The sequence below is a fragment of the Perissodus microlepis genome, chromosome 23, assembly GCF_051167445.1.
Source record: "Perissodus microlepis isolate ML-2025 ecotype Zambia chromosome 23, ASM5116744v1, whole genome shotgun sequence".
NCBI classification, from domain to species: Eukaryota; Metazoa; Chordata; class Actinopteri; order Cichliformes; family Cichlidae; genus Perissodus; species Perissodus microlepis.
In genome coordinates this window covers 6,758,974-6,783,481 of record NC_140482.1, presented here as the reverse complement: position 1 = coordinate 6,783,481, position 24,508 = coordinate 6,758,974, and the positions used below count along the sequence as shown (strand labels likewise).

Sequence of the window (24,508 nt, the reverse complement as noted above, 5' to 3'; positions counted from 1 at the left end):
GAGAGTCATTCATTACTGCGTAATAAAAGAAACACATTTTCTTGCATCTGAAACCTGACAACCATTTTCAGAGTTTCTCTTCTTCTCCCTCTTTGCTGACAGGACGTTCGAAGCCACGATTCACACCAGAAACCTTCAGGACCCACCAGAGCTCCGAACACTGAGTCCACCATGAATGGTGCGAGTCACACTCCAGCTACGCCGAACAGCTACACACACAGCAAATCTGGAAGTGGTGAGCACACAACTGCACGCTGTTTGTCCATTTGAACTGTCAGATAGTCAACATTAGGCTTAGAGTGTTTGTGTACTCCCCTTATCTGCAGCTGAGTATGTACACACAGTATGTTTGTTTGTGTGTGTGTGTATTCGCGTTAGCTTATTTACGTGTGTGTGTGTATTTGCCATCACTGCACAGCGTGACATCCAGCCAAGGCTCCTGATACCACAGTGTTTTTTAGGTCACTGTAGCAGCCACCCTGAGCATTTTATAGCACCGCATTACAAATTTGTCACATCTTTCCCCGGCTCTGTCTTTGGATCTCTCCTCACTCTCGCCCCTGCATATTTTTAGCAGGAGAAAGGGAAGTCATTAACTGTGTTTTTCTGAACGCGCCGCTTGCTTTTCATGTGCAAAAGATCTGACCTTGGAATCATTACGCTGATGAAAAAGCTCCTGAGTGGGCCAGATTTGCATACGGGGTATTGTGCGGCATGCGTGCTGTTATGTTAAAGAAAAGTGGGAAAAAAAGGACTAACAAACTGTTTAAAATTCATTCTTTATCTCTTTCTCCCTCGTCTCCCACTCCCTCACCCCCATGGGAAGCCCGGGATGTTTTTTCTCACTGTCGGCCCTCCGTCACAGTGGAACAGTAGTGGAGTTTTACGACGAGGGTGGATTTCAACACAAAAGAGTTTACAGTGCGATAAACTCTTGGGGGTTTACAGTTTATGGAAATGCGGCAGGAAGTGTTTCAAATAAGTTACAAACGATTGTTGTGTCTGTATTTTAGTTTGCATCTATTTTTGACGTAATGCTGAGCTCTTCATCGTCAGTATCGATCCTCAATTGAAGGACGCGCTATTTTTCATCGCGCCTGTAATTAAATATGTGACGCGCCTTGTCACCACTGATTGATAATATTTAGAAGTATACAGCTTCTAAAATTAGATCTCGGGATTGTGTGCTGCCGCTCATCGTTTATTAAGCTTTTGTTGCGTTCAGGATTGATGCTGGAGTTAATTCAGGCAGGGTTATTTTTGATATCGTCTCCAGCAAAAATCAAAGTGAAAGCTATGAACAAACAACCTGAGAAAAGCTTTGATTCATCCTGATAAACAAAATCTGTATTGTTGTTGTTGTTTTTTAAAAAATGTTTTACTTTTTTTTGTTTCTGCTCAGCTCCATCTCCTGCTGCGGTCGCCAATGACAGCTATGGTCACTACGGCAACGACGACGAGCAGCAAGACTTCCCCCCGCCGCCCTCCCCTGGCACCGTGGAGGAAATGAACAGAGAGTTTTTGCTAAACCCTTCATCCAACAGGTACCCCACCCCATTAAAACACACACACACTGCATAGAATACTTCATAATCAACCCTCTATTAAACTCCACACATAGGCTTACAGAGTTATTATGTTCTAATGGCGCTCTTAATATGGCCCTCTGTGTTATGAGATAAAGTAGAGCCATTACAGTAAATATTACATTGTGAATATGCATTATTTAGACTATATTGTCTAATTGCAGTAGCCTATTTGCATCACGCAAAACCAATTATATGCTGATAGCATAATGGAATAAATTCTGTAGGAGTTCATAGGCTCAGAAAGAGCTGTGATATTTCTGTTAGTATCCTGCTGTACAGTTGGCTGACACACTGAGAACAGAAACACAGGAAATTTATGTGAAACGCCAATTTCCTACCTGCTTCATTAGGATTACCTGCTAAGGAGATGTTCTGTCAGCAGGCTGTCAGGGCCTTTGAAAAACAAAAAAGGGATCTCTCCCCCCCCATGCTTTTCTATATTCGGTGGATGTAGACATATGTTTTGATTTGACGCTCTAGACAAAGCACTCGATTGCATAAGTAGATCGCCCCTTTGTTTTGGGGCAGTGTTGAGCCTCAAATCAAATACTGATTTTTGTGTTTTGGATTAAAAAGAAGTGGTCTGATCGTCATATAAAAATTCCATCCGACTAAACTAAAATGAAAACCCAATGTAAGGTCGTCCAGTAGGATTGCCCCTCTCTGTAAACAGCGATCTAGAAAGTGCTACCCAGACTGCTACAGGACTTTAGCATAGCATCAGGAAGATATATGAAGCTAGACAAAGCAATGAAAGCATGGTAACGGTAATTTAAGACTCGGGTTACTCAGAGTCCTGCAAAAATCACACCGAGGTGAAGAAGAACACACACATAATATTAAAGTACCTGCAAAAATGTACCCAACTTCCTAAAATCTTATAGTATGTAAACAATATAAGAATAACACTTAATAAAATTGAATGTAGATTGAAGGCAGTCACAATTCTCCAAAGATATTTTGTAGCACGCCTGGATGCTTCACAGTTTTCACCATTCTTTGGACAAATGTGACAAAAAATGTCCCTGCACACTAAAAACACTAAAAGGTCGTGCCTGCTTGAAAGCATGGATGGTGAAGGGAGCATCATGATTTGTGGAAAGAAGAATAAGAGCAGGCCTGCACTCCATGACCTGAAGTTTAGCTGTGTTCTGGTGACAAACAAGAAAACAACCCAGGGAACGGATGTCAATGAAGAAAATGTCACGTTTTGGAGTTACCAAGTCTGAACTTCGCCCAAATAAGATGTGGCAGGAACCGAGCAGTGATTACTCAATAACAGTTTACTTGTTATTAAAATTGTGTTTTTCCATAATGATCATATAATAATTTGGGCATAGTTGTGCATTTGTTAGCACTGGCACATCACAGGAAAAGGTTGCTGGGTTCAAATCTAAAGCTGGCTGGCTAGCTGGGGCCTTTCTGTAATGATGGTGATGATAATATTTATAACTTTATATGTAGAGCATTTTTCAAAGCACAGAGATACAAAGTGTTATGAATAAATACCCCATAAATACCGTAAATATCCATTATAACGTATATTTCATTCAATCACTGAAGCTCATGTACCCCCAATGTTAAAAACACAATACTATCAATGTGTAAATTCTGTAACTTGGCTGCCCCTCCCTAAGCTTCCTTCTGCACCGGGGTTTCTTCCTGTTAAAAGGGAGTTTTTCCTTCCCTCTGTCGCCAAGTGTTTGGCCAAAGGACATCTGATTGTTGGTGTTTTCTCTCACTTACAATTTAAGGCAGCTGTTGTGATTAGGCGCTATATAAATAGAACTGAATATAATGCACATATAAGTGTGGGAACTCTGTGAATCATCACTGTCAGTGCTGCTTCATCATATGAAAGGTCAAATAAATCGAACAAATCTGTCAATCCAAGTAAATCTGGTCAGCGTGATTGTGATTCGTTGGCTCTAAAAGGCTACAGTGCATGTTTACATTATCCCACTGAAGTGTCTGGCATCAATATAGTAATTTCCCTTTAAGTTGAATGGAGACGGCGCATGCTGGTGTTTTATTGAATCATGCCATCTGGACTGCAGGAAATTGAATCGTCTGTTTGAGTTTGTGATTCTCAAATTTTGTTTACTACGACTCGTTGTTTTTGTGCCAGGGCACGAGCTCGAACTTGACTCGATTAATCGATTGATTGTTGTTTTGCAGTGAGATTCAGAAGGTGTCCCGCGCCGCTCAAGCTTTCTACGCAGAAAATGCTAAGGACAACGTACCTCGCAACAGAGCGTCCAAGAGCATGGACATGGGTAAGCTTCACTCCCTCACCTCCTCATCAGTGAGAAAATGTCTCGTGTTTGTACATTTTCTGAGGCAGAAACGCTGCACGAACCACATTGTTGTCCCAACCATCACAAACAGCCCAAAATCCTCTTCTAATCATGGACTCAGCCTAGAAACATACACACGCACAATCTCGGCAGCGATCACACGCGTCTTATCAGTGCATTTCTTTGTTGTGATATGTAGCCCTCTGCTATTATCCTCCGCCTAAGGGGATTTGACCCCGTGAACTTATAAACCCCAGGGGCTTTCCAGCAAGCTCCACAAACACAGCTTCTGGTGTGTGCGTGTCTTTCCGTGTGTCCTTTGTATTTGTGTGTGAACGAAAGGGCCGAGGTTTCCAATCTCATAGCTTGCTGTGTGTGGAAGGCGAGAACGCAGAGGCTGATTTCCTCATATTAACCCGAGTTGACCCCTCATTCTCTCCCCTCTCTTTTTCTCCATCTATTTTTTTGATATTTTTCTTTACTTTTCTTGTTGTGCTTGCATCTTCTTGGATAAGATCTTGTTTTTTTCCCTTCCATTCCCTTCATCTTTGTTTATCTCCTTTTTCTTTTCAACACTTTGTTTCCTTACTGCAAGGCGATGAGTTCATTGCTCTCGCTCTCCTCCGTGCCTCTCTCCTTTCTTCTCTGCCTCTCTCTGATTTCCAATCCCGGTTCATTAGGTTCAGTGGATTGGCTTTCTTCCTGCAGCACACGCCTCTGCCACCCAAGCTGATTGGCTTTCATTACGGACAAGGGTGGTCTGCACACACGGCTGCGCGCACTCAGACACACACGCATACACACGCACACTGTGCTCTATCCCACTGAGGACCTACTCCAATACCCACCTCTATCTGTCTCCGCTCTCTGGCTTCTATCTCCATCTCTGGCCATCCTCCATTTCAATCTGTCTTTTTTCTTTTTCTGTGTTATCATTCCACATCTATTCATCCCTTCCCTCTCCAAAGTGCTCAGGGCTGAAATAAGGTAGTTAGCAGAGCTTTGTGTGTCTCTGGGTGTGCGGCAGACCTCAGATGCCGGCCCTGTCTGTACGATTTGTTGTTAAAGAGACATTTTTCCCCCCAGGAGAGTTTCCCACATGTCAGTCTGTATAGTCACGCGTACCTGAGCTTCAGCAGCACCTTAGAGCAGGTTAGCTTTTATTAAACACCACTTGACAGAAAGAGGTGAGCTGCTTTTATTGACCCTTGATGCCTCAGCAAATACTCTGTTGACTCAGAGCTTTCACTCACACACAGAAATCCTCAGCCTGCAAATGCTGATATGAATTGTGGGATCGCTAACTCTATAGCTGCGCCAAACTTTGAATTTTCTGACAAGCGGTGTGGGTTTGTTCCAGTGGATCACAGAATCATGAATCAGTCTTTTTCTACTCTTCCACAAATGCCCAAAAATGCCAGAAAGAATAATTTTTGCTTTCAGCTATAAAAGGTAAAATATGGGGTTTTTTTGTTTTTTTGAGGCAAATCTCACAGTAAGTCTCTTCCAGTCAGTTTCTTTCCTCCCACTAATGCCTTTATCAGCCTGAAAAGCTCTAGTCTGCTTTGGAAAGTAGTCTGTATGGATTGGCTTTAAGATGCTTAAAGTGCATGGAAACATCAGACCTTTGAGGACTACACCGTCTATACCGCCATTTGCAGTCTAAGTGATATCATGTGCAATGACTCTGTAAAATGTTTAAAGAAGTGTGAGTGATTTAACCAAAAGTTATCTTTCGTTAAGAGTAATTTTCCAGACAACACCTGGGCATTGTGGGAGTATCCTGCTGAGTATCTAACCCTTTAAACCGCCGATAGCAGAAACACTACATCGCTTACAGTATGTCTTATTGATTATGAGCACTAGCAAAAGTTGGACCTTTATCCTTAATCAATTGGTCTATTTTTAAAGAGCTGGCAGTGACACAGAAATTAAAGCAATGAAATAATTAGCAGGGTTTTTAATGGAAGACCATATGCATAAATGAGAAAAGGTTAAAATCAAACAAGGCACACAGAATTTTTATCTATCAGAGGCAAAAACCAAAATGAAGCTCATGCAGGAGAGCCTTTAACCCGCATTCGTCCTAATTCACAGCAAAGGTTGACTCCTCTACTTGTAAAACAGAGTCAGATTATATAGAAGTCTATGTGGAGATTACCCCAACTTTCATTAATGATCTCAGTAGACGCTTTCCTGATGTGTTAATAGTCTTAATTGCTGTTTTCAACTCTGATTTAATACAGCATGGTAGTGTTTTTGTACATTCTGAACTTATTTAGAGACATAAATAAGAAATAAATAGAGATGCACTGTCATCCTTAGAACTGGCAGCATATGCAAACAAAAAACCCACTTTTTGTAAAATGCTGTTTTATTTTTATAATAAAATTTTAAACCTTGCAATTGTCCTCAAGCTACAGTACGTCTTTCCTCCCTTAAACAATTAAACTGATGATGAGTTGTTATCCACGCACCTTTACCTGACATATTTTACCTGACCAAGCAGAAGCAGCTAGTTTATTGAATAAAATAAATGTCAGGCATTTCAGAAATTTTCTAGCATGTTTATAATTTCACCAGATAACAGAACATCAAGCCTTTTCTCTTTTTTACTCATCTTCATAATTTTCCTCATAACTGCTTTGATCCTTTGCTCATACCAAGGCTGCTAGCTTGATGCTAGCCCTGGACAGTGTTAGCTTTAGCTGCTTTGTCTTTGTTAGCTTCTTTAAAATATCCATGTAAAAGTGGGTGAGGGTCATTTGAGCTTATGATTGGATTTGTTGTTACAAATATTTTTGTAGTAGTCCCCCACAGTTTACAGTTGTGCTCTTCCATGCTAATGGAAGGCTTAATGGTCAGTCACCGGTCCAGACTGAGATCGCTGAAAATCTGCTGATTGTGGATGATGATTGATTATTGATTGACAAACTGTCTAAAGTTTGTCAGTCAGATCCATCGCTCACATTATAAAAGCTGAGATGCTGAACTTCAGGCTTTAAAACCAGAGTCTATAAACCAATGAGTTATGTTGCATATGCTACGTCCATCATTTATATACAGCTTTTGGTTTCATCATGTCTCTCCAGTTCATTCTCTTTGTGAATCTTCTTTCCTCATTCATACATGTTTTCTTCTACACTGCTTGTTTACTTTCTCTGTTTATTTGTCCTACCATCTGCCCCTCGCGCGCTCTTTCCTGTAATTCCTGGTTTTGCTTTCTGTTTTTCCATCTCATACTCAATCCTTCATTTACTCTCTTTCAGTCACTTTTATCCTTTGGCTCTGCTACTCCCTTTTACATTTTCCACTGACCTACTGCACTGTCTATATCCTCAAAGTATTATTCAGTGTCAGTGTACTTTACAAGAACTGCCCTTACTTTGTATAGTAATGTTTCAGTAATAAAGTGACACACTAAGTTAGCAGAGTTGGGGTTAAACGTGAGATTTTTACGTTTTTAGCCTTCCTCTGTGGCAGTAGAGACCAACTTGGCTGCTGGCCACGCAGACTTTTATCTTTCCGGCACAGTGAAAGGGAAGCTTTTCATTATCTGCCAGGGTCATGAGGCCTGGAATATTTTTTCCCGAAACTTTGAAAGTATTTAAGTTTTATTTTATCTGGCACATGTGGACAAGAAAGGTATTTTTGCTTCTTTGTCTTGGTAGCTACAGATGTCACTTTTTTTCAATTTCCGCTTTACTTTGACTGATTGTTTGTTTTTTCTTAAGTTTTTTTTACTATTATATTTTCCCGACACACCCAGTCTCTGCATCTGTCTTCCTCGCGCCCTGCTGTTCCCTCTCTCTCTCCCTCCCTCTGTTATCCCTTGCTCTCACTCTTGCTCCCTCCCTCACCCTCATCTGTCCGTTGGGAAAATTGACCTCATAAAAAATGAAAAGGATTATTTAAGAGAAATGGCAGGATAATGAAAACCTATTATTGTATCCTGCGGTGCACCGGCTGCGGTGGCGACCGCCGGTCGACCGCAATCCTAGTTAGATTAGGTGTTGGTGGGCGGGGGTGGGGTGTTGGTGGGAGGGCTGCTTTTTTTGGTCTTCTTTGTCCCTTTATTATTTCTCATATTGTCTCCTCTCTCTGTTCTCATTTTCTCTCACAATCACAATATCTCGCTTTCTTCTGGTTTTCTTATATTTCTGCCGCCTTTTCATTTCCTCCTTCAGTCTGTGTCATTTTGCCTCTCGCTTGTCCTCTTCCATCTTACGCCGGGAGTCATTTACAACATATGCCAGCACTAGTAGGCTCCAGTATAACCATTTATGAAGCAGCACGGGGCACTGGAATGACCTGCATGCTGTTTTGTGTTGTACTAGATATTGCTTGCATAATGTGTGATATTTACTGTGTCCCTCTGGCTCTTTCTTTTTTCCTAGTGGCTGATGAAAGCAACGTGGGATCACTGGTCGGGCAGAAGAACAGTGAGTGTTTGATATATTTTTCTTTGACCCACCAATCTGCCACACTTCTCTCCCTTGTTGTGTCTTTTGGCTTAACGATTCAACAAGTCCACACAGGAAAAAAATGAACCGTACGTGTGAAGATTCTTGTTATTCTCAAATATTCTTCTTTATTCTTTATTCCCTCCGCCTCCCTTTTTTTCTTTTTTTTTCTCCCCTGGCTGACAGAGTTGAGTTGTGCAGCACTTAGCGTCTGAGCTCGTGTTGCTTTATTGCCGCCCAGGTCAGCAGGCCCGCAGTGTTCAATCCTCACCCAGCTGACAGCAGCCCCCACTCCATCACAATGAATTCTGCTCCAGTTATTTGTTCGCACTCAGTTCTGCTTTGTTTTATTTGAGAAGAGTCTGGTTAAATGTAAAAGAGAAGACATTTTTTTCTGCTTACAGACGACACGGCGCAGTGGTGGTTCAAAGTGATGTATGTGAAGTAATCAGTGTTTGGTTTTTGTTTGTTTTGTTTTTCTGAGAAGGAGAAGAGGATATATAATGTAAGCTAAAACATCAACGAACTCAAAGTCCCTTTGTGTCCAACCTCCAATCATTTTCACTGTCCAAGCCTTTATCAGGAAGTCAAACAGTCTGGGTGTTTGATGGCCTGCAGTTTGGTGAACAGTCTCTCGTCTGTCAGCTCTTCATATAGAAAGAAGGATGTGGTCAATTCCAAATACTGGGGTCACTAAACATGGAAGTTCAGGTGGTGTCTAGTCATGGGTGGGTAATCGGTATTGCCAGTGCATGTGGCATATTTGTGTTCTCACAATATCTTTTTGTTCTTCCAATATGAGAAAGCACCCTATAGAGGACAAATGATGTGTTACAATTGATCGTGGACTCATTTTTAGAGGAGAAATCAACAAATGTTTTGGTCTGTGCCATATTTGTGCAAATCATTGTAGCAGTTGCACTTGTAGGACTCAGCCATGTTTGTAGAGTGTCTGGTTGGAGGTGTCTGTGTAGCAGTTTATGCTGCAGAGTGGGAGGCCTCTTAAAACTGATTGCTCATTACATACGAGAGATCTTAGAGTAAAAAGAGACTCCTTTGGAGCTCTTTGATACTAAATGTGAAGTGTTGGTCGTAGTGAACTCCTTGTATCAGGTTTTATGTTCATCATGGATTCACCGCGGTGGTCTAGCCGGCTATAATGAGAGCTTCCTTTGTGATGGTGAAATTCCTGACTTTGGCTCTACATACCTTGCAGACTCATTGATCTCCTTTCTCAGGACTCCAGTTTCTAGAAGGCTTTTCTTTTGATAGTTTATGGTTTTTTATATTTCTGTCTGCAAAAACAACAGCTTGTGCTTTTGCAATACATGCCTGCAATACACTGATTGACATGCTCAATTGAAAATAACGTGCAGATATAGATGTGGCACGGCAAGAGGAGAAAAATTAATATTTGAGATGCAATCAAAAGTTCATCCACATGTGATTTTAAAAACACTTTTTTGTAGTAGTTCAGATCTTTTCAGCAAACCTGTCTGATGGCTCGCGACATTACAGTAAAACTTGGCGCTGACAGTCTGACCCCGGAGGATAAATCCAGGGTGTCCAAATGCCGTCGATGTCAAAGAAAATGATGAGGTTGCTTCCGCTCATGCTTGTTACCTAAACGTGCCTTCTTCAGCCATGGAGACTGCTGTCTGCCCTCTGGCTTGTAGCCAGAGATATTTGCTGTCTGTGCGAGTTTGAGGTCCGTGGTGAATTTGGTAAAGCAGGTGAGCCAGAACGTGTGAGGATCCAGAGCAGAGGCGACTGGAAATTGAAGCATGGATGACGACATCAGAGGTCTCCATTAGTGCGCCATTAAAGCACTACGTTAACACCCACAGCATGAGCCTCGAGTGGTGTTTGATTTTGAACATGGAATTTTTTTACTTCCTGGGAGTCTGTGGCATTCTAACAATAATGACAGGAAAGATTAGGTGCAGTATTACTGGAGCTTTTTCTGATCACTGGTGGTAAATTTCTGCTTTGTTAGATCTAACAGCTTCAGCATTTCTTCTCAGTGGCCGACTGGCAGACCCTCTGTGGTTGATCTGCCCAGCTGAAGGATGAACAGAAATCAAATGTTGCTCACAGAGTGTCGTGACTCCAGCTCGGCTGCAGACGTCAGGATTTTAATTGTAGAGCTCAGCAGTGATTTGTATCTCATTTAGATTTAATGTCTTTAATATGACAGCAAGGCCCCGTATAAGAAAATCAGCATTTAAGTTATGATGTTGGGAGACATATCTGGCCTCGTTGCTCCTTCTGTTCCTGCTCTCTCACACACACACACACACACACACCGATCTCTAAAATCCACCTGCAACAGCCAGCTAAGCCTGTTGCCTGGCAGAATACAAATGGCCCGAGCATCGTTGCTGACCTCAAATCCCCCACACTCAGCATTCCCACAAGTGGCTTCACCTCCACCCTCCTCTTCTTCTGTCTGATACCCACCCTACCCTGCCACCCGCTCCCCCCACCCTGTCCTCTCCTGCTCACATTTTCCAGGCATTTCTAAGCACGCATGATAGATAAAGCGATCCATTTCTTCTCTGCTGCATTCCTTTCTTCTTGTGTTTTTTTTCTTCATCCCCCCTCCAGTTGACGTCTTAGCTAGTGCGTATTGACAGGGCTTTTGCGTGTTTTTCATTTTTGCTGATGCAGAGTATTTTGCCCAGCTTCCTGCTCCATATCCCAACCCACCCCTCCTTCCTAAATGGCCTCGGTGTTTCTTTATGAGCTTTGACATATTTCATTAGGCGGATGGTCTTAAGAGGCCTGCCTGGCTTCTTTAATCTGGCTAAAACCCTCTTTCTCTCTGGCTGAAGCTGCCGCGAGGTGCGTTTCACTCCTCTAACTCTTTCTTTCCTCTCTCTCCATCTTTCTCTCTGTCACTTACTCAAGCTGTCCCCCCCCTCTCTCTCTCTCTCTGTCTTGATTCTCCAGTCGTTCGAGTCTCAATCTTCAATAGAGCTTTAAGTCTCATTTCTTTTTTTTCCGCTTTCATCTTTGCAACCACTCGTCCTTTCCTACTTCTTCCCAATCGCCTTTTTCTCGCTCTTTGTCGCCAGACTCATCCCCATTTTTAGTCTGCTCTCAATCCCAAAACTTCATCTCCTTCTCTCTCTCTCTCTCTCTCCGCCTTTCTTTCCCTCTTTCTCTCTTCATGATCAATTTCATTCCCTTTCTCTCAACAGGCTGATCCTTTTTTTAGTAACTCGCCTTCTGTAATCTGTGGTTCTCCCTCTCCCGCTGTCTCTTTCCTCGCTCAGCTGCAGCTGTATCTGTTCCAGCTTCATGTGATTATGCTGAACATGCTCCAGTCTTGGAGTTTCCTCTACCGACTCAGACCCAGTCGTCTTAGTGTGTGTTGTGTTTGCATGTACGTGCATGTGAACACCCCACCAAGACACTCCCAGCAGTGCTGGACAGATATCGCTCCATTCATCCCTTTATTTCTCTTCCTTAGAGTGTCTCCCTGGCAGCAGGCTACTTTACCCCTTACAACACACCTGGGATCTCATCCAGCCCAGCAGCACTGTACCTCCGCTCACTTTTGCAGTAATTTTGTATGTTTTTCCTGCCTTTTCCAAGCTTCTCTAAGTGTGTATTGTTTTTGTTTCACTTTAAACGATCACCTTGAAAACCCTCATTCAGACTCATTCGTTGTTGTTTGGATGTTTAGAGCTAAATGGCTAACAGCTAACCCTGCAGCAGTGCCACCAGTGAGATCACTCTGTGTGCCCATTAGTCCCTGTTGTTTCTTTCCTGCACAATAAGGCATCAGAAAGCTAGCCAGCATCCTGCCAGCGCTGAAGCCTTTGCTTTTTTCCCCCCTGACAGTATTTGTTTGGGCGCTGTGTAATTCAGCTTTTTTTCTGCTGTTTGTGCTCTTTCCTTCTTTTACTTGCTATATCATAAGGACTGTTTGTATGCGCTCCCGCAACTCTGCCTTTGGGAAAAAAACAAAACAAACTTTTCTTTCTTTAAACTTGACCACTATCCTCTTCAAGTTGGTCTTCGTCTTCTGCACCTCAGGCCTCAGTCCATTGATCCTATTTGATTTGGATGAATTCCTGAAAGGCCGTCACATCGGTGACCTGTGCTGGACGTTTTTTGGTGTAGTAAAAGGGCTACCTTTCAACTTTATTTTTGAAGACAAAAAGGTCGCCAGGAGGTAAATCTAGTCAGTAGGTCAGGCGCTCAGATAGTGTTTGTGTGGCCAAAAAAGGAAGGTTTAATGGTTTGTGCTGTCCTCACTTAAAGACTCCACTGGTTCAACTGAGCTGTTGCACAACCTTCAACGCTTCCACAGAGCGAGCTACAGATCGGAGCCACACTGGTAGCCTTCAGGTCTAATGTGTGTCTGGTGGCCATCAAGGGCAGGGACACTGGCGGTTTGATCCCCGGCTGGTGAGGCTATCTATGCGGATATGGAATGTCACGTGAACTAGCGTGAGAGTATATTCGGGCTCTGGAACCAGTCTCCTGGAGACAGGATGGACTCTGTTCCAGTCTGGAGTTTCCCTCTGTGTTTTGTATCCCCTGGACTTTCTGCCTATATGTTGGGGCTTTTCCCAGTGGACGAGGGGGTTGTTTCTCTGTGTCTTCCGGGAAAGGGTCCGAGCTCTCCAGAGTTGAACAAAGAGCTGACCTTGAGATTGATAATGGCTCAGTTTAAATCAGGTTTGGGTTACAGCAGCGATGTGTTTATGTTTAATCTTGTGTCAGACTGTAAGAAACTGGCATTTAAATAGAACAATATACACAAGCCCCTCCCACCCCAACACCCATGCCTTTTCCTTGATTTATTGAAGCACTTTTTGTAGCAGTTTAGCCTTTTTTAAAAAAAAAAAACAAAACAAAAAAACAAAACTGTTTTTACAAAGTAATAGAAAAAGGCTAATAGGTACTTCCAGCTAGACTTAAATCATGGACACTGCGTTTTCTTGGTGAAGCCATTATGTCTCTTGACAACCAGGTGTGATCTGTGAAGCATAGAAAATATTATGTTTATTGCATCCCTGTTTTCTCTGGCTGCACAAAGGGGCAAACTGAAAAAAGAAGCCAGTGTTCAAGAGTCAAAAACAACAGTTCCTCTAAGCGCTAGTTAAGGCTTACTTCCTTAGACGTTCATGTTAAAACATCCACCTTCACGAGATTAAAAAGCATATTTACAATGTGGTAGAAAATACTCTTTTGGCCTCTATGGATACTTTGCCCTTTAAAAATTAACTAAATAAAAGTGTTAGTGGTGTGGCCAAGTTGAGTGACGGGTGTCCCAACACAGGCAGCTAGAACCAGTTGGGATCTGCTAGACCTTTCTCCCACCCTTTAAGTCCAATCTGTTGTGGCAGATGGCTGCCTGGTTCTGCCAGAGGTTTCCTCCTGATAAAAGGGAGTTCTTCCTTCCCGCTCTCACCAAGTGTTTGCTCATAAGGGGTCGTGTGGGTTTTCTCTGTATTACTAAGGCTACGTTCACACTGCAGGTCTTAATGCTCAATTCCGATTTTTTGATCAAATCTGATTTTTTTTGTCTGCTCGTTCACACTACAGATAAAATGCAACAGCAAACGTGCTCTAGTGTGAACGCTCAAAGCTCAAACGCGCTCTGTTTAGACCCAGAGCAAACAGTATTGTTTGACTGATGGCCCTTAATATAAAGACTTCGGACTTTACGTTTCCCAATTTTTGCTTTAAGTTATTTTGTTATTTACATAATAATGTAAATAACCTAATAATTATCCTTATTGCTGTTTTAGAGGAGCGGTGCTTCAAAGGATAGTTGCAGATTTCTGTCAGAATCTGCAGATTATACAGTACAAATAAAATGTTCACGTTGTCTTCCCAACAGTTTCACTGGATGGCCAGGAAGCGTTCGCGATGTCTTCTCCGGCGCTGATAATTGGCGTCTGTCTTGTGTCAGTGACGTAAAAGACGGATTTAATGTGACATGACCGTTCAAACAGCAGTCGCTTTCTAAAACATCGGATATGTATCGGATTCAGTACCACATACGAAAGTGACCCAGATCGGATTTGAAAATATCGGATTTGTGCCGTTCACACTATCAGACCATGATCGGATATGGGTCGCATAGGGTCACAAAAATCGGATTTGATGCGCTTTCGCCTGCAGTGTGAACGTAGCCTTAGTCTATTTCCCTTACAATATAAAATATGTCATTTGGCGCTTTATAAATTAAAATGAATTGAAATGAAACCACTACTTGAAATCATAAAACTGGCACTTACACTATCTGTGTTATTTTGGTGCATTTGAAGCATTTTTAGTGGATTATTACAGCTTGCTGTCCCTGAGGTTTGTGCTTCAGTTTTTAAGGTCACTACCTGGTACTAAAAATCAACATGGGAGCAGCCAAAATGCTAACATTAAGTCCAAAACCTATGGGTGGAATCACAGTGGATATATCGATCTTTTACACCGTTTAGGGCCCCGCTGGCATAAGGCTGCCAGTGCTGGAGTTCTGTTTGTTTGTGTGTGTGTGGGTTGACTGTGTTTTGGATCTGGGTCATACACTTTACGTAGGTGTTTCATTGTTTTCAATTTAATGCCAAATACAAGTTTTTCCACAATAATTTAAGACTCTTTACAAAAGATCCTTTTGTCTTGATGACGTGTACAACATGCTCAGCGAGCTTTGTGAAAATGTAATAAAGTTTTCTGTGATTCTGAATGGTTGCAGGCTGTGATTGGTTGTCATTCGGCATATTTAATGTGTCTCAGCTAATTCACTCAGGACCATAGTGACTGTCTTGAAGTCTGACTCCTGCATTAAGGTTAAGTGAATAGTTTGGCTGTCTGTAAAGGTCTTTATAAATCTAGCATGCTGGGTGTGTATGTTTGTGTGCGTCTCAATGTATGCACCCTCTCAGTTCTGCCTCATTGCCTCAAGTATTTTAACTGGCTGCGCGTTTACAAATGGCACATGTCCCACTCCGCAGAGTTCTCTCCAGCCCTCATCCATACTCTGCCACCCCCGCTGCGTCGCAGTAATCCAGTAGAGGTAGGCAGTAATTATGAAATGGCCTTTTAAGTCCTCTCCAGTTATTAAAGCCATTCGTCTAGGTGGAGGCTAAATACAAACAGCCCATATGTCCTCTTTCCCTCATACATCTAAACAACTAAACACAATTACTGCCAGAGCAATGTTTCCATCCAGCTTCATTTTCTGCCTCTGACATAGCTGAATGTATTCAGATAGTAATGGATGGATGCTTAATGATTGAACAGGTCTTTAATTGGAGTGAGTTTTGATAGGCCATACCATGAATTGCATTTTACTTTTACTGGCTGTACAGTCGTATGAAGTCATTTGGTGGGCAGTCAGGTTTGTCGGGTGATATGAAAATAGTTGCTGTGTCACAGTGCCATTCATTTTTAAAGGATGCAGCTGGGGATGTTTTGTATTTATCTTTCTGTCAACAAATCCCATGAAAAAAGTAGCGGGATCAGTTGATTCAAACATGTGGAAAGTTACTGATGTTTGAATAGTGTTCTGTTGTAATTGCATGTAAGTCCTGGTTTTGTGGGCTGAATGTCACAGATAAAGGAAAGAAAAGAGAAAAGCTAACACATTGGTATCTACTCTTCAGACACAAGTGGCAACTTCCAGGGCCAACACAGAAGTGCTTAAACTGTAGTTCCTCGAATGGCCACTGGGGACCAACTACAAAAGCGCAAAGATCCCCAACACCGCAGCAGTAGTACATTTTTATAGTATGCTATAACACAATTTCCTCACAGTTGTGTTTGAGATGGTGATTCTTTTTTTTTAGAATTTATTATTCATGTATGTGACAAATTATATGTTTGCTATCGGGTTAATTGTACCATCAGACATCCCAAAAACTATCAACACCAGCTTGGTGATTTTTCCAGTATTTTATTTGTTGTTTACTTTGCACAAGACACGTGCAAACTGCAAACAAGCTTGCTAGCCTTAGTTGAAAGCTTGGCACTCCAGTCTCATCTGAATTTGATTTTAACAAACAAGAAAAGAAAAACCATGGCTGACCAAAATGCTAACATATCACCGGCGATGTCATTTCCATCTTTTCTATACAGTTTGTATTCATACCTCTAACGTGTCATTGTGGTTTCACGCCAAAAAAGCTTTTAAAGCTCCACGTTCAGTATATTTAATCCAGTGTGAAGCACTTCTTTCATGAGAGACCTTTGTGTGTTACTTTGTGTAGTTTAAACAGCTTAAATCTAAAAACATTCACAGAGATGAGATCGTTAAATATCTGTGGTAATTTAAGAACTTGTTGAATTTAATTGCTTTTACTAAAACTCTAAGAGCGGAAGTAATTGTTTTTAATGCTTTTGTTGAATTAGATTCAAGAACCTTCACTGAACAGGGCGACATTGAGATCAGGCTTTCTTTTGCAGGTGTGTAGAGTGTATGTGTGGCGGTGAATGCCACGTGTTTTTATAGCAGAGTGCAGGTCAGGGCTTGTTTTACTGGTCTCCAGAACAACAGCTTCAGGTTTTATTGGCTGATCCTGAGATTGGATACTAGATTGAAAATTGTGTGTGTGTGTGTGTGTGTGTGTGTGTGTGTGTGGCTGTGCCCTACATGTGTGTGTCTTGAAGCGTGTGTTCCCTGTACCCAATTTAAAGAACTACAGTATGGCCAGGAGCAGCAAGCCCCTTTCTTACTAAAGTGTCTCCTTGGCAACTCAGCATCACCCATCTCTCTCTCTCTAGTACACACACATGCAGACAGATACACACATACACACACACACAGCCACTGCCACCCCCAGCTGTTTTGATGGAGGGGGTGCTTTCTTGTAACCGTGGCAACCTCTTTGCCAGTCTGCTACAAAGCTGCTTGCTGTAGAGCACATTGTAGTCCAGTTGATAGGTAAGTGTTAAGATTCTGGTGAGACGCTGTGGGGGGGTGTTCAGAAGTGTTCCATTGATATGTGTGTGTGTGTGTGTGTGTGTGTGTGTGTGTGTACATGTGTGTGTGTGTGTGTTGGCTCGTTTGTATGGAGTTACTAGAACAATATCTGCTTTAAGCCCCTTTCAGACATGCAGTAGTTTCCCTTAATCTGACCAGACTGGTTCAGGCATACAGTTGTAGTATTTATGCATAACTTTAAGCACATGATTCTGTGTATTAAAAAACATGATTATTCTAGAGAATAACCAAAGTGGAAATAACATGGTAAGATGCTGAGGGTTCCTCTTTTAATCTGGACCCAAACTACTCCAACACCTTTACACTTCTGTAAAAAGTCGTGACTTTGGGATATAAAGTCTGAGGCTACGTCCACACGTACACAGGAATTTTTAAAAAGATTTTGTGTTTTCATTTAAAAAAAAAACATGCAGTTTTTAAAATAACATCTCCGTCCACATGTAAAAAGCAAACGCTGTCAGGAACATACCAAATTCAAACTGTGTTGAAATGTTAGCCAGTCAGAAGTCTAGAAGCCCGGGAGGGAAAGAGTAAACAGGGTTTGTGCCCTCACAAAACCTCAAGTACTTTTGAAAAGTTTTGGCGTTTTTCTGGAAAAGCAGCTAATTTTGTTACTCTGCAAGTACCATTTTCAAGTACCTTCATCATTTCAAATGTTAATAACTGAAGACAATCTTTTGGATTTTGTCTCACTGGCTCTCTTGGCCAGAGTTTATTCAATAAAGAAAGAAACTGAAAATTTTACATTAGTCTGAGTGATTCATAATTGTAAGACTCACAACTCAGGAATGGACAAAATGCATACAGCATACTTACATTAAATTAAATTTCTTTTTAATTTATTCAACCGTCGACGACGATGGTGTCGGAATTTGGGTTGTGAGAGCTTGTGTGTTTAATGTAGAAGCCACGTTCGAAGTTCACTCTGACGCCTCTGTCTTTGTAAATGGAGGGACAGTAACTGCGTGTAAAAACTGCAGATAGTCAGATTAACAGCAACAGTATTTTGTCTGTATCCACCATTGTAGAAATCCATCTCATGTAAACAGTAAGGTCTTCTGTCTTCCTTCTCTCACCCCAAACAGTTGTGGCAGGGTGCCGCCCCTCCCTGAGCTTGGTTCTGCCGGAGGTTTCTTCCTGGTGAAAGGGAGTTTTTCCTTCCCACTGTTGCCAAAATGCTTGCTCATGTTTTTCTCTGTATGCATTATTGTAGGGTCTACCTTACAATATAAAGCGCCTTGAGGTGACTGTTGTTGTGATTTGGCGCTGTGTAGATAAAAGGCACACACCTTTGACGTTGCTTGACTAACTCTCAGTTTTCTTCATCCACGTGTAAATGCAAAAACGGAGTTTTCGAAAATCTTCACCCTTGCACGAGTTTTTAAAAATCTCCATTTTCAGTGATCCAAAACGCCGTTTACCAGTGGACAAATGGCCCAAACGCATAGAAAAAGCTATGTTTCAAAAATACCCGTGAACGTGCGGACGTGCCTGAATAGCTTATCAGCTATGTCTTCCCCATTTTAATTTTAACACCTCTCCCATACGCACAGAGCATACAAGACACTGTTTGTGTGCCTTTTGCTGAAGGAGACACTTTTCCTACATGCTGAGTTTTACTCATTAACATTGTCTCACAAAAATGTTACTAAAATAGAACTTTTTGGGAAGTAATGTCTGTAAAGTCGTTGTTATTTCTCTTTCTGAGTTTATTACATACCTGCAGCCTCAGACATCACAAGAATCCAGCAGTGAGCCTTTCAAAAGCCAGGAAGTTGCAACAACACAGTAATTTCGTTAATTAACACAAATTATCCTAGATTATTCTAGACAATGCAACACATGTGATTAGCATATAATTGTAGATGAGTTGATTTCAGATTATCCAGTTCAGTGAGCTTTTGTACAAATCTCCATACATGCATTCCCACAACCACATATAGGATATGGTTTCTCTAATATACATATTTGTCACAAATATAGCTGCTGATATGTAGCAAATACTTAAGTCAAATTGCACAAATAATGCATAATGTCATCTTGGTGCTGTGGCTTGTTGGTGTTAGTCCTAAGATAGAGTGGATTTTATAATACAGTACAGTGAAAAAGATGCCCTTCATTTCTTTATACTAATTTCTAACGAATTGGCTGCTTTTTCACTCATTTTCATTCCAGTCCTTGTACCTGACCCTTTTTAGAAGATTTTTTTTGTTTGCTTTTTAAGCCACTAAACACTGGCCTAACCAGTGTCGTGTCTATACATAACAGACAACAGAGCAAACAACACATTTTAAATTGTATGTTGAGATATTTTGTTACTAGCAGCCTGTTGCGAAACGACAAAATTTGGTCCCATTTCCTTAATCTACAAAAGGTAACACTGTTAGAACGGCAAAAAAATAGTATTTTTGAACCAATAAGGCAATTCCTGGATGGCTATTAACTAAAGAGCTGACACATCTTGAATGGTGTGCAATATGTCATTAAAATTTTGAGGAAACTAGACAAAAGGAGGACAAAAGAAGTGGCACGCCTTAAAAATGATCTATAGCAGATAAACAGGATCTGAAAGCCATGGAGGGATGAATCTAAATTTGATATTTTTGGTTCAACTTGTTGTCAGTATGTACAAAAGAGGTCAGGACAGAGGTGCAACAGTGAGTGTCTACAGCCTGTGTCCTAGTTTCAGCCAGTGGTGCTGGAGATCTTGTGCCATCAGATTTTGACCCACCATGTAGTACCATCTGGAAGCCATCAGATTCGTAACATCTTCATTTTCATCATGACAGTGATCCTAAACACACCTGGACATCGAAATTATTGAAGCAGTGAGGGATCATCTTGACAGAGAACAGAACAAAAGGCAGAAACATCTAAAGAAAAGCTTTGAATGTCCTTACTTTAAGAAATGAGAAGAAAGCTGCCTCACAGAGTTCAGACTGTGATGAAGAATAAAGGTGGTCACACCAAATATTGACTTTAAAGCTTGTTAGAACTGTACAAACTCATTTCAATGTGTGTTTGTACACAATTCATTAAATCACTGCACTTATTTCCCATTTTCCTAACAAAAAATAAAGAAATGAGGGGTTTGGCACAGTGCTGTAGGTAAGACAGGGCAACAAGGCTTTAGCATTGTGTGTGGAATATTCACTGCACAGCCTGTAATTTAGAAATTTTCGAGTTCATTTATTCTTGTATTCATTGAGCGAATAATTAAGAGTTTTGTGCCGACCACCTTTATTCCGAACTGATAGATTTTACCCAACTCTGTGAAAAAGCTGCAATTAACATTTTGTATTTAGTCGTACAAAACAAAAAAACTCCAAAAACCTACCTTTACTGATAATGATTTCACCTCCATGACATCAAATTTCTGAACAAACTGTATCAATATGTAATGAATGTTGCAGGTGTGTCACGCTCACTTTTAAAATACCTTTTTTTTTAAAGTACAAAGCAGCGTCATGGAGCAGTGTTAGTCCTTTCAGGGCCTGTCAGCACAGCGGGACCCCGAGGCTACGTTCCAGGCAAAGTCTTCACTGCTGTCTGTTCAATACAGACACAACAGCAGTCAGCCTCTGCAGAGTCACAATATACACATCGCATTTGGATGCGTGCGGGTTAGAAATGCGCGCAGGTGGATATTTGCATGCGTGTGTTGGTGTGTAAGCACCTACAGCTTGCGTGCAGGCGTGGGCTTTATGAGTGGATATTGTTTGTGGACACTTTGGAGTGTTTATGCGTTTAGGGGGGAATGCAAGCACCATTACGCAGAGGTAATTGGCAGGTTCTTTGTTTCAGCTCCCTTTTTTGTTTAGTTTTTTCTTCTTTAAGGATGTTCTCGTACCACATTTCAAAGGAGTCACTCGTTAATCCCGAGATGAATAAGTAATGTTTACAGCAAACATTGTTGCCACCGTAAATGACTGTTTAAAGGCTTCTTTTATAACAGTGTAATTGACATTCTTCCCCTGAAAAACATCCTGGATAATTTAATCACACTGTAGATTAGGTTTATGTTATGGTCATCAGTTTTAATGATATCAGCTTTGTTTTTTAGAAATTAGATACATTTTTTTCAACTGTTGTTTTTGTGGTTCATTTAACTGCGGTAGGCAGGAATCGTCACACATCAAATGTCAGAAACCCAACGCGAAATCATTCAAACAAACCTTTAAAAAAAAAAAAAACAAGAAAACTTGCTGAGACATCCTCTGAACCTCAAGGACGTGCGAATCGCCAGTGCCGCAGAGTGATGGGAATCGTGCGAGAGGTTCAAATTGATTCAAATGTCCTCCAGCAACAACAGCAACAGCTCGTGTTTGATTGTTGAAAGCAAAAGCACACCAGGTTTTGTTTTTTGGGCTTTTTCTTTTTTTTATCCAGTCAACTAAGTAAAGGATATGGGCTGAAATAAAAGGGAAGTGGATTGTTGTAGGCAGCGAGTTCCCAGTTCCCGCTGATCAAAGTTAAATGACTTGAATAAGAAAAGCAGCGCACACACGTTTCTGGGAAAATTAGCTGCTTTGCACACAGGCATTGGGAGGAACGATGCAAACTTTGTTGAAGCAAATTACGAAGGCCGTCGGGTTGCTTCTGGAGATGGCGGCCAGAGATTCAGACCACTTTGTTGTTCCAAAAGTGTTTAAAGTCCTTTTTTTAAGACTTGGTTCTGTAATTGGATGTTTTCTATTGAAGTGCAAGTTGTAAATTGCCCCCTTTTTCTTTTTTACTGTTTTTTTTTTTTTAACTTAAGTTTGTTTCTGAATAATCTAATGATGATTACTCATCCTCTGCACTGATGATCCCACCCAGGCTTTTGCTTCGCCTTCATTAAACATCATCTCTGCCGAGAAAGTTCATCGTGAAGAAAAACCAGAAGTTTGCTGCTCGCTGACAAAGTGAGCGAAAAGTGATGCCAAGCGAAGACGTGACATTACCTCTTGATCTTGGGCGGAGGGGTGCTGCAGCTGTGAAGGGCATCGACTGTCATCCTGGCCCTCTTTTTTTTTTTCTCCTTTTTTTTGGCTGTTAGGCTGTTTGTCAAATGTGTGCACCAGCTTGAATCAGTGGCAATCAGGCTGACATGATGCGAACGGATCCGTGAGAGCATCTGCTGGCACAGCGGGCAGCGATATGTGATAAACGCTGATTTCACCCTCCATTGGATCGAGCTGGCGATGATAGCCACCTCTCCCCCGCCCATCCATCCTATTAAACCCTCATTATTCATTTACCTCCAGCCTCAACAGCCTGACATGCATGGAATGAGTACAACTCGCAGCCCCACGCATGCACACAAAAAAAGAAATTGTGCTCATTTCATCTGTGGTGGTCAAGGACACGCTCGCCGCTATCTCACGTAGTCAGTATCATGACTTTCTTCTTCTTCTTTTATTTAAGGGTTGGAACAAAATTCTCTCATTTAGTGGTAAATACACACCCGCCCACGCGCTCAGACACACACAGTTTCCCTGCATAGTGCGGCAGTGCACTGGCAAGGAGCTTAATTCTATCAGGCTGCAAGCTGGACAGCCGTAATTACATTTGTGACACAAATCCTGCCTCTCAAATTGAGCGTTTTATTCCTGAGCGCCCCCCCACCCCCCCACCTCTCTATTTATAACCCCTTATTCCCCTTATTCCCCATAAATCCCACTTCCTCTCAGAAAGTCAATTTAGGACTTAAAAGGCAGCAACGCTCTGCTTACTTTTTTCCTCCTCCTTCGACTCCATTGCCACTTCAGTTTCACTCCCAACACCCCCCACCCTCCCACCCCCTCCCGCTCTGCTTGGAAGCTTTGAAGCCTCTGAAATGACAAAAAATACGTCTTAAGCAGTGAGTGCCATGATGCGAGAAAGTCATCCCTACAGAAGAGTTTCAGAAAGTGAAAACGCTGCTTGCAACCTGCCTGTAACTTCTTTGAAGAGTCACTGTTGTATTGTGATACATCACCTGGGTGGGTTAGTTGCTTTTAGGGGTTGGAAGCAGGCGTCTTTTCAGCCGTCTTCTCGGTCACCTGTCCCGCAGTTTCCTGCCACAGCCTGAATGTCACAAGCGTCTTTGACTTTATTCTCAGTGACATTTACTCTTTTCTTCTTTTCCTTACAGCTCTGTGTTTCCTCAAATCTTCAGCATTTCCCCGCTACCTCCTCCTCCTCCTCCCCCGCCTGCTCTCCGATCCCCTTGCTGAATCAGCTGTGGCCTTCATTGCACTCCTGCTCCTCCATCTAGCCCTTTCTTCCTCTCGAGTTGGAGGCCATACCCCGAGTACAGTATGATGGCAGTTCATTTATTCCCCCGTCTCTTGCTTATGCATGAGCCTGTCAGTTCCCATAGTACCGCTCCTCACCTGCGCCTGTACCGTTTCACCTCATTCATCGTTTCTTCTCCCCTTCTTTTATGTCGCTCATACGGGACTCCGACTTTCTCCCCATTTCTGTCAAGCCTGTTTTTCACGCTCTCCTCTCCTCTTCCTTTACCTTTCACTCTACATTTCATATACAAGACTTCATATTTCTCTCTTTAACCGTTCTCAGCTTCATTCCAAAAAGCTCTTATACGTCAACAGAAAAATGTGTGAGAGCTGATACTGATTGATCCACGTGTATATGTGAGATTTTTACATTTTCAGGCCTTGAGCTAGGCATAGTTTCTAGACAAATTTATGCATGTGTATGTACGGTTATGCATAATAATGTGAGAAAGTTTTAGGAGGATGATCTTTAAGATGATGCAATTTGGACTTTAAAATGTTTGTAAGAGCAGGATTTTTTTCCTGCCATAAATAATGACTTTAATGCCATGAATTTAAATTTTAGTCCACATTTTCCATCTTTCATTTGATGTATTCTGGCTTTTATTCTATCAGTCGCCATTGCTGCCGTGTCATTCCTTCAATCAATCTGTTTTCCCAACTAATTTTCTTATTTAGTCGCGCTGGGCTGGAGTCTATCCCAGCTGACATTGAGTAGGAGGCAGGGTGCACCCTGCACAGTCAATCTATTATATATTCCGACTTTCTTTCTCATTTTTATGCTATAAATTAAGACTTTTATTCCAGCTATTAAAATTTAATTCCGCAAATTACCATTCCTAGCATTCCTTCAATCCATCCATTTTTCTTAAACGCTTATTCAGTTTATACTTGTGGAGGGTTAGAGCCTATCCCAGCTGACATTTCATAAATGATGAAT

The 24,508-nt window shown here is 41.7% G+C and overlaps 1 protein-coding gene across 1 annotated transcript in view; it reads left to right on the top strand.

Annotated features, from left to right (window-relative positions):
• The window catches only part of pard3ba (par-3 family cell polarity regulator beta a), a 196,633-nt gene that overhangs the window by 89,789 nt on the left and 82,336 nt on the right, over positions 1–24,508 (top strand). The window contains exons 14-17 of the mRNA XM_084922436.1: positions 103–235; positions 1,403–1,544; positions 3,768–3,865; positions 8,284–8,328. Of these exons, the coding sequence (XP_084778562.1) occupies positions 103–235; positions 1,403–1,544; positions 3,768–3,865; positions 8,284–8,328 (418 nt within the window). The remainder of the gene's footprint in view (positions 1–102; positions 236–1,402; positions 1,545–3,767; positions 3,866–8,283; positions 8,329–24,508) is intronic.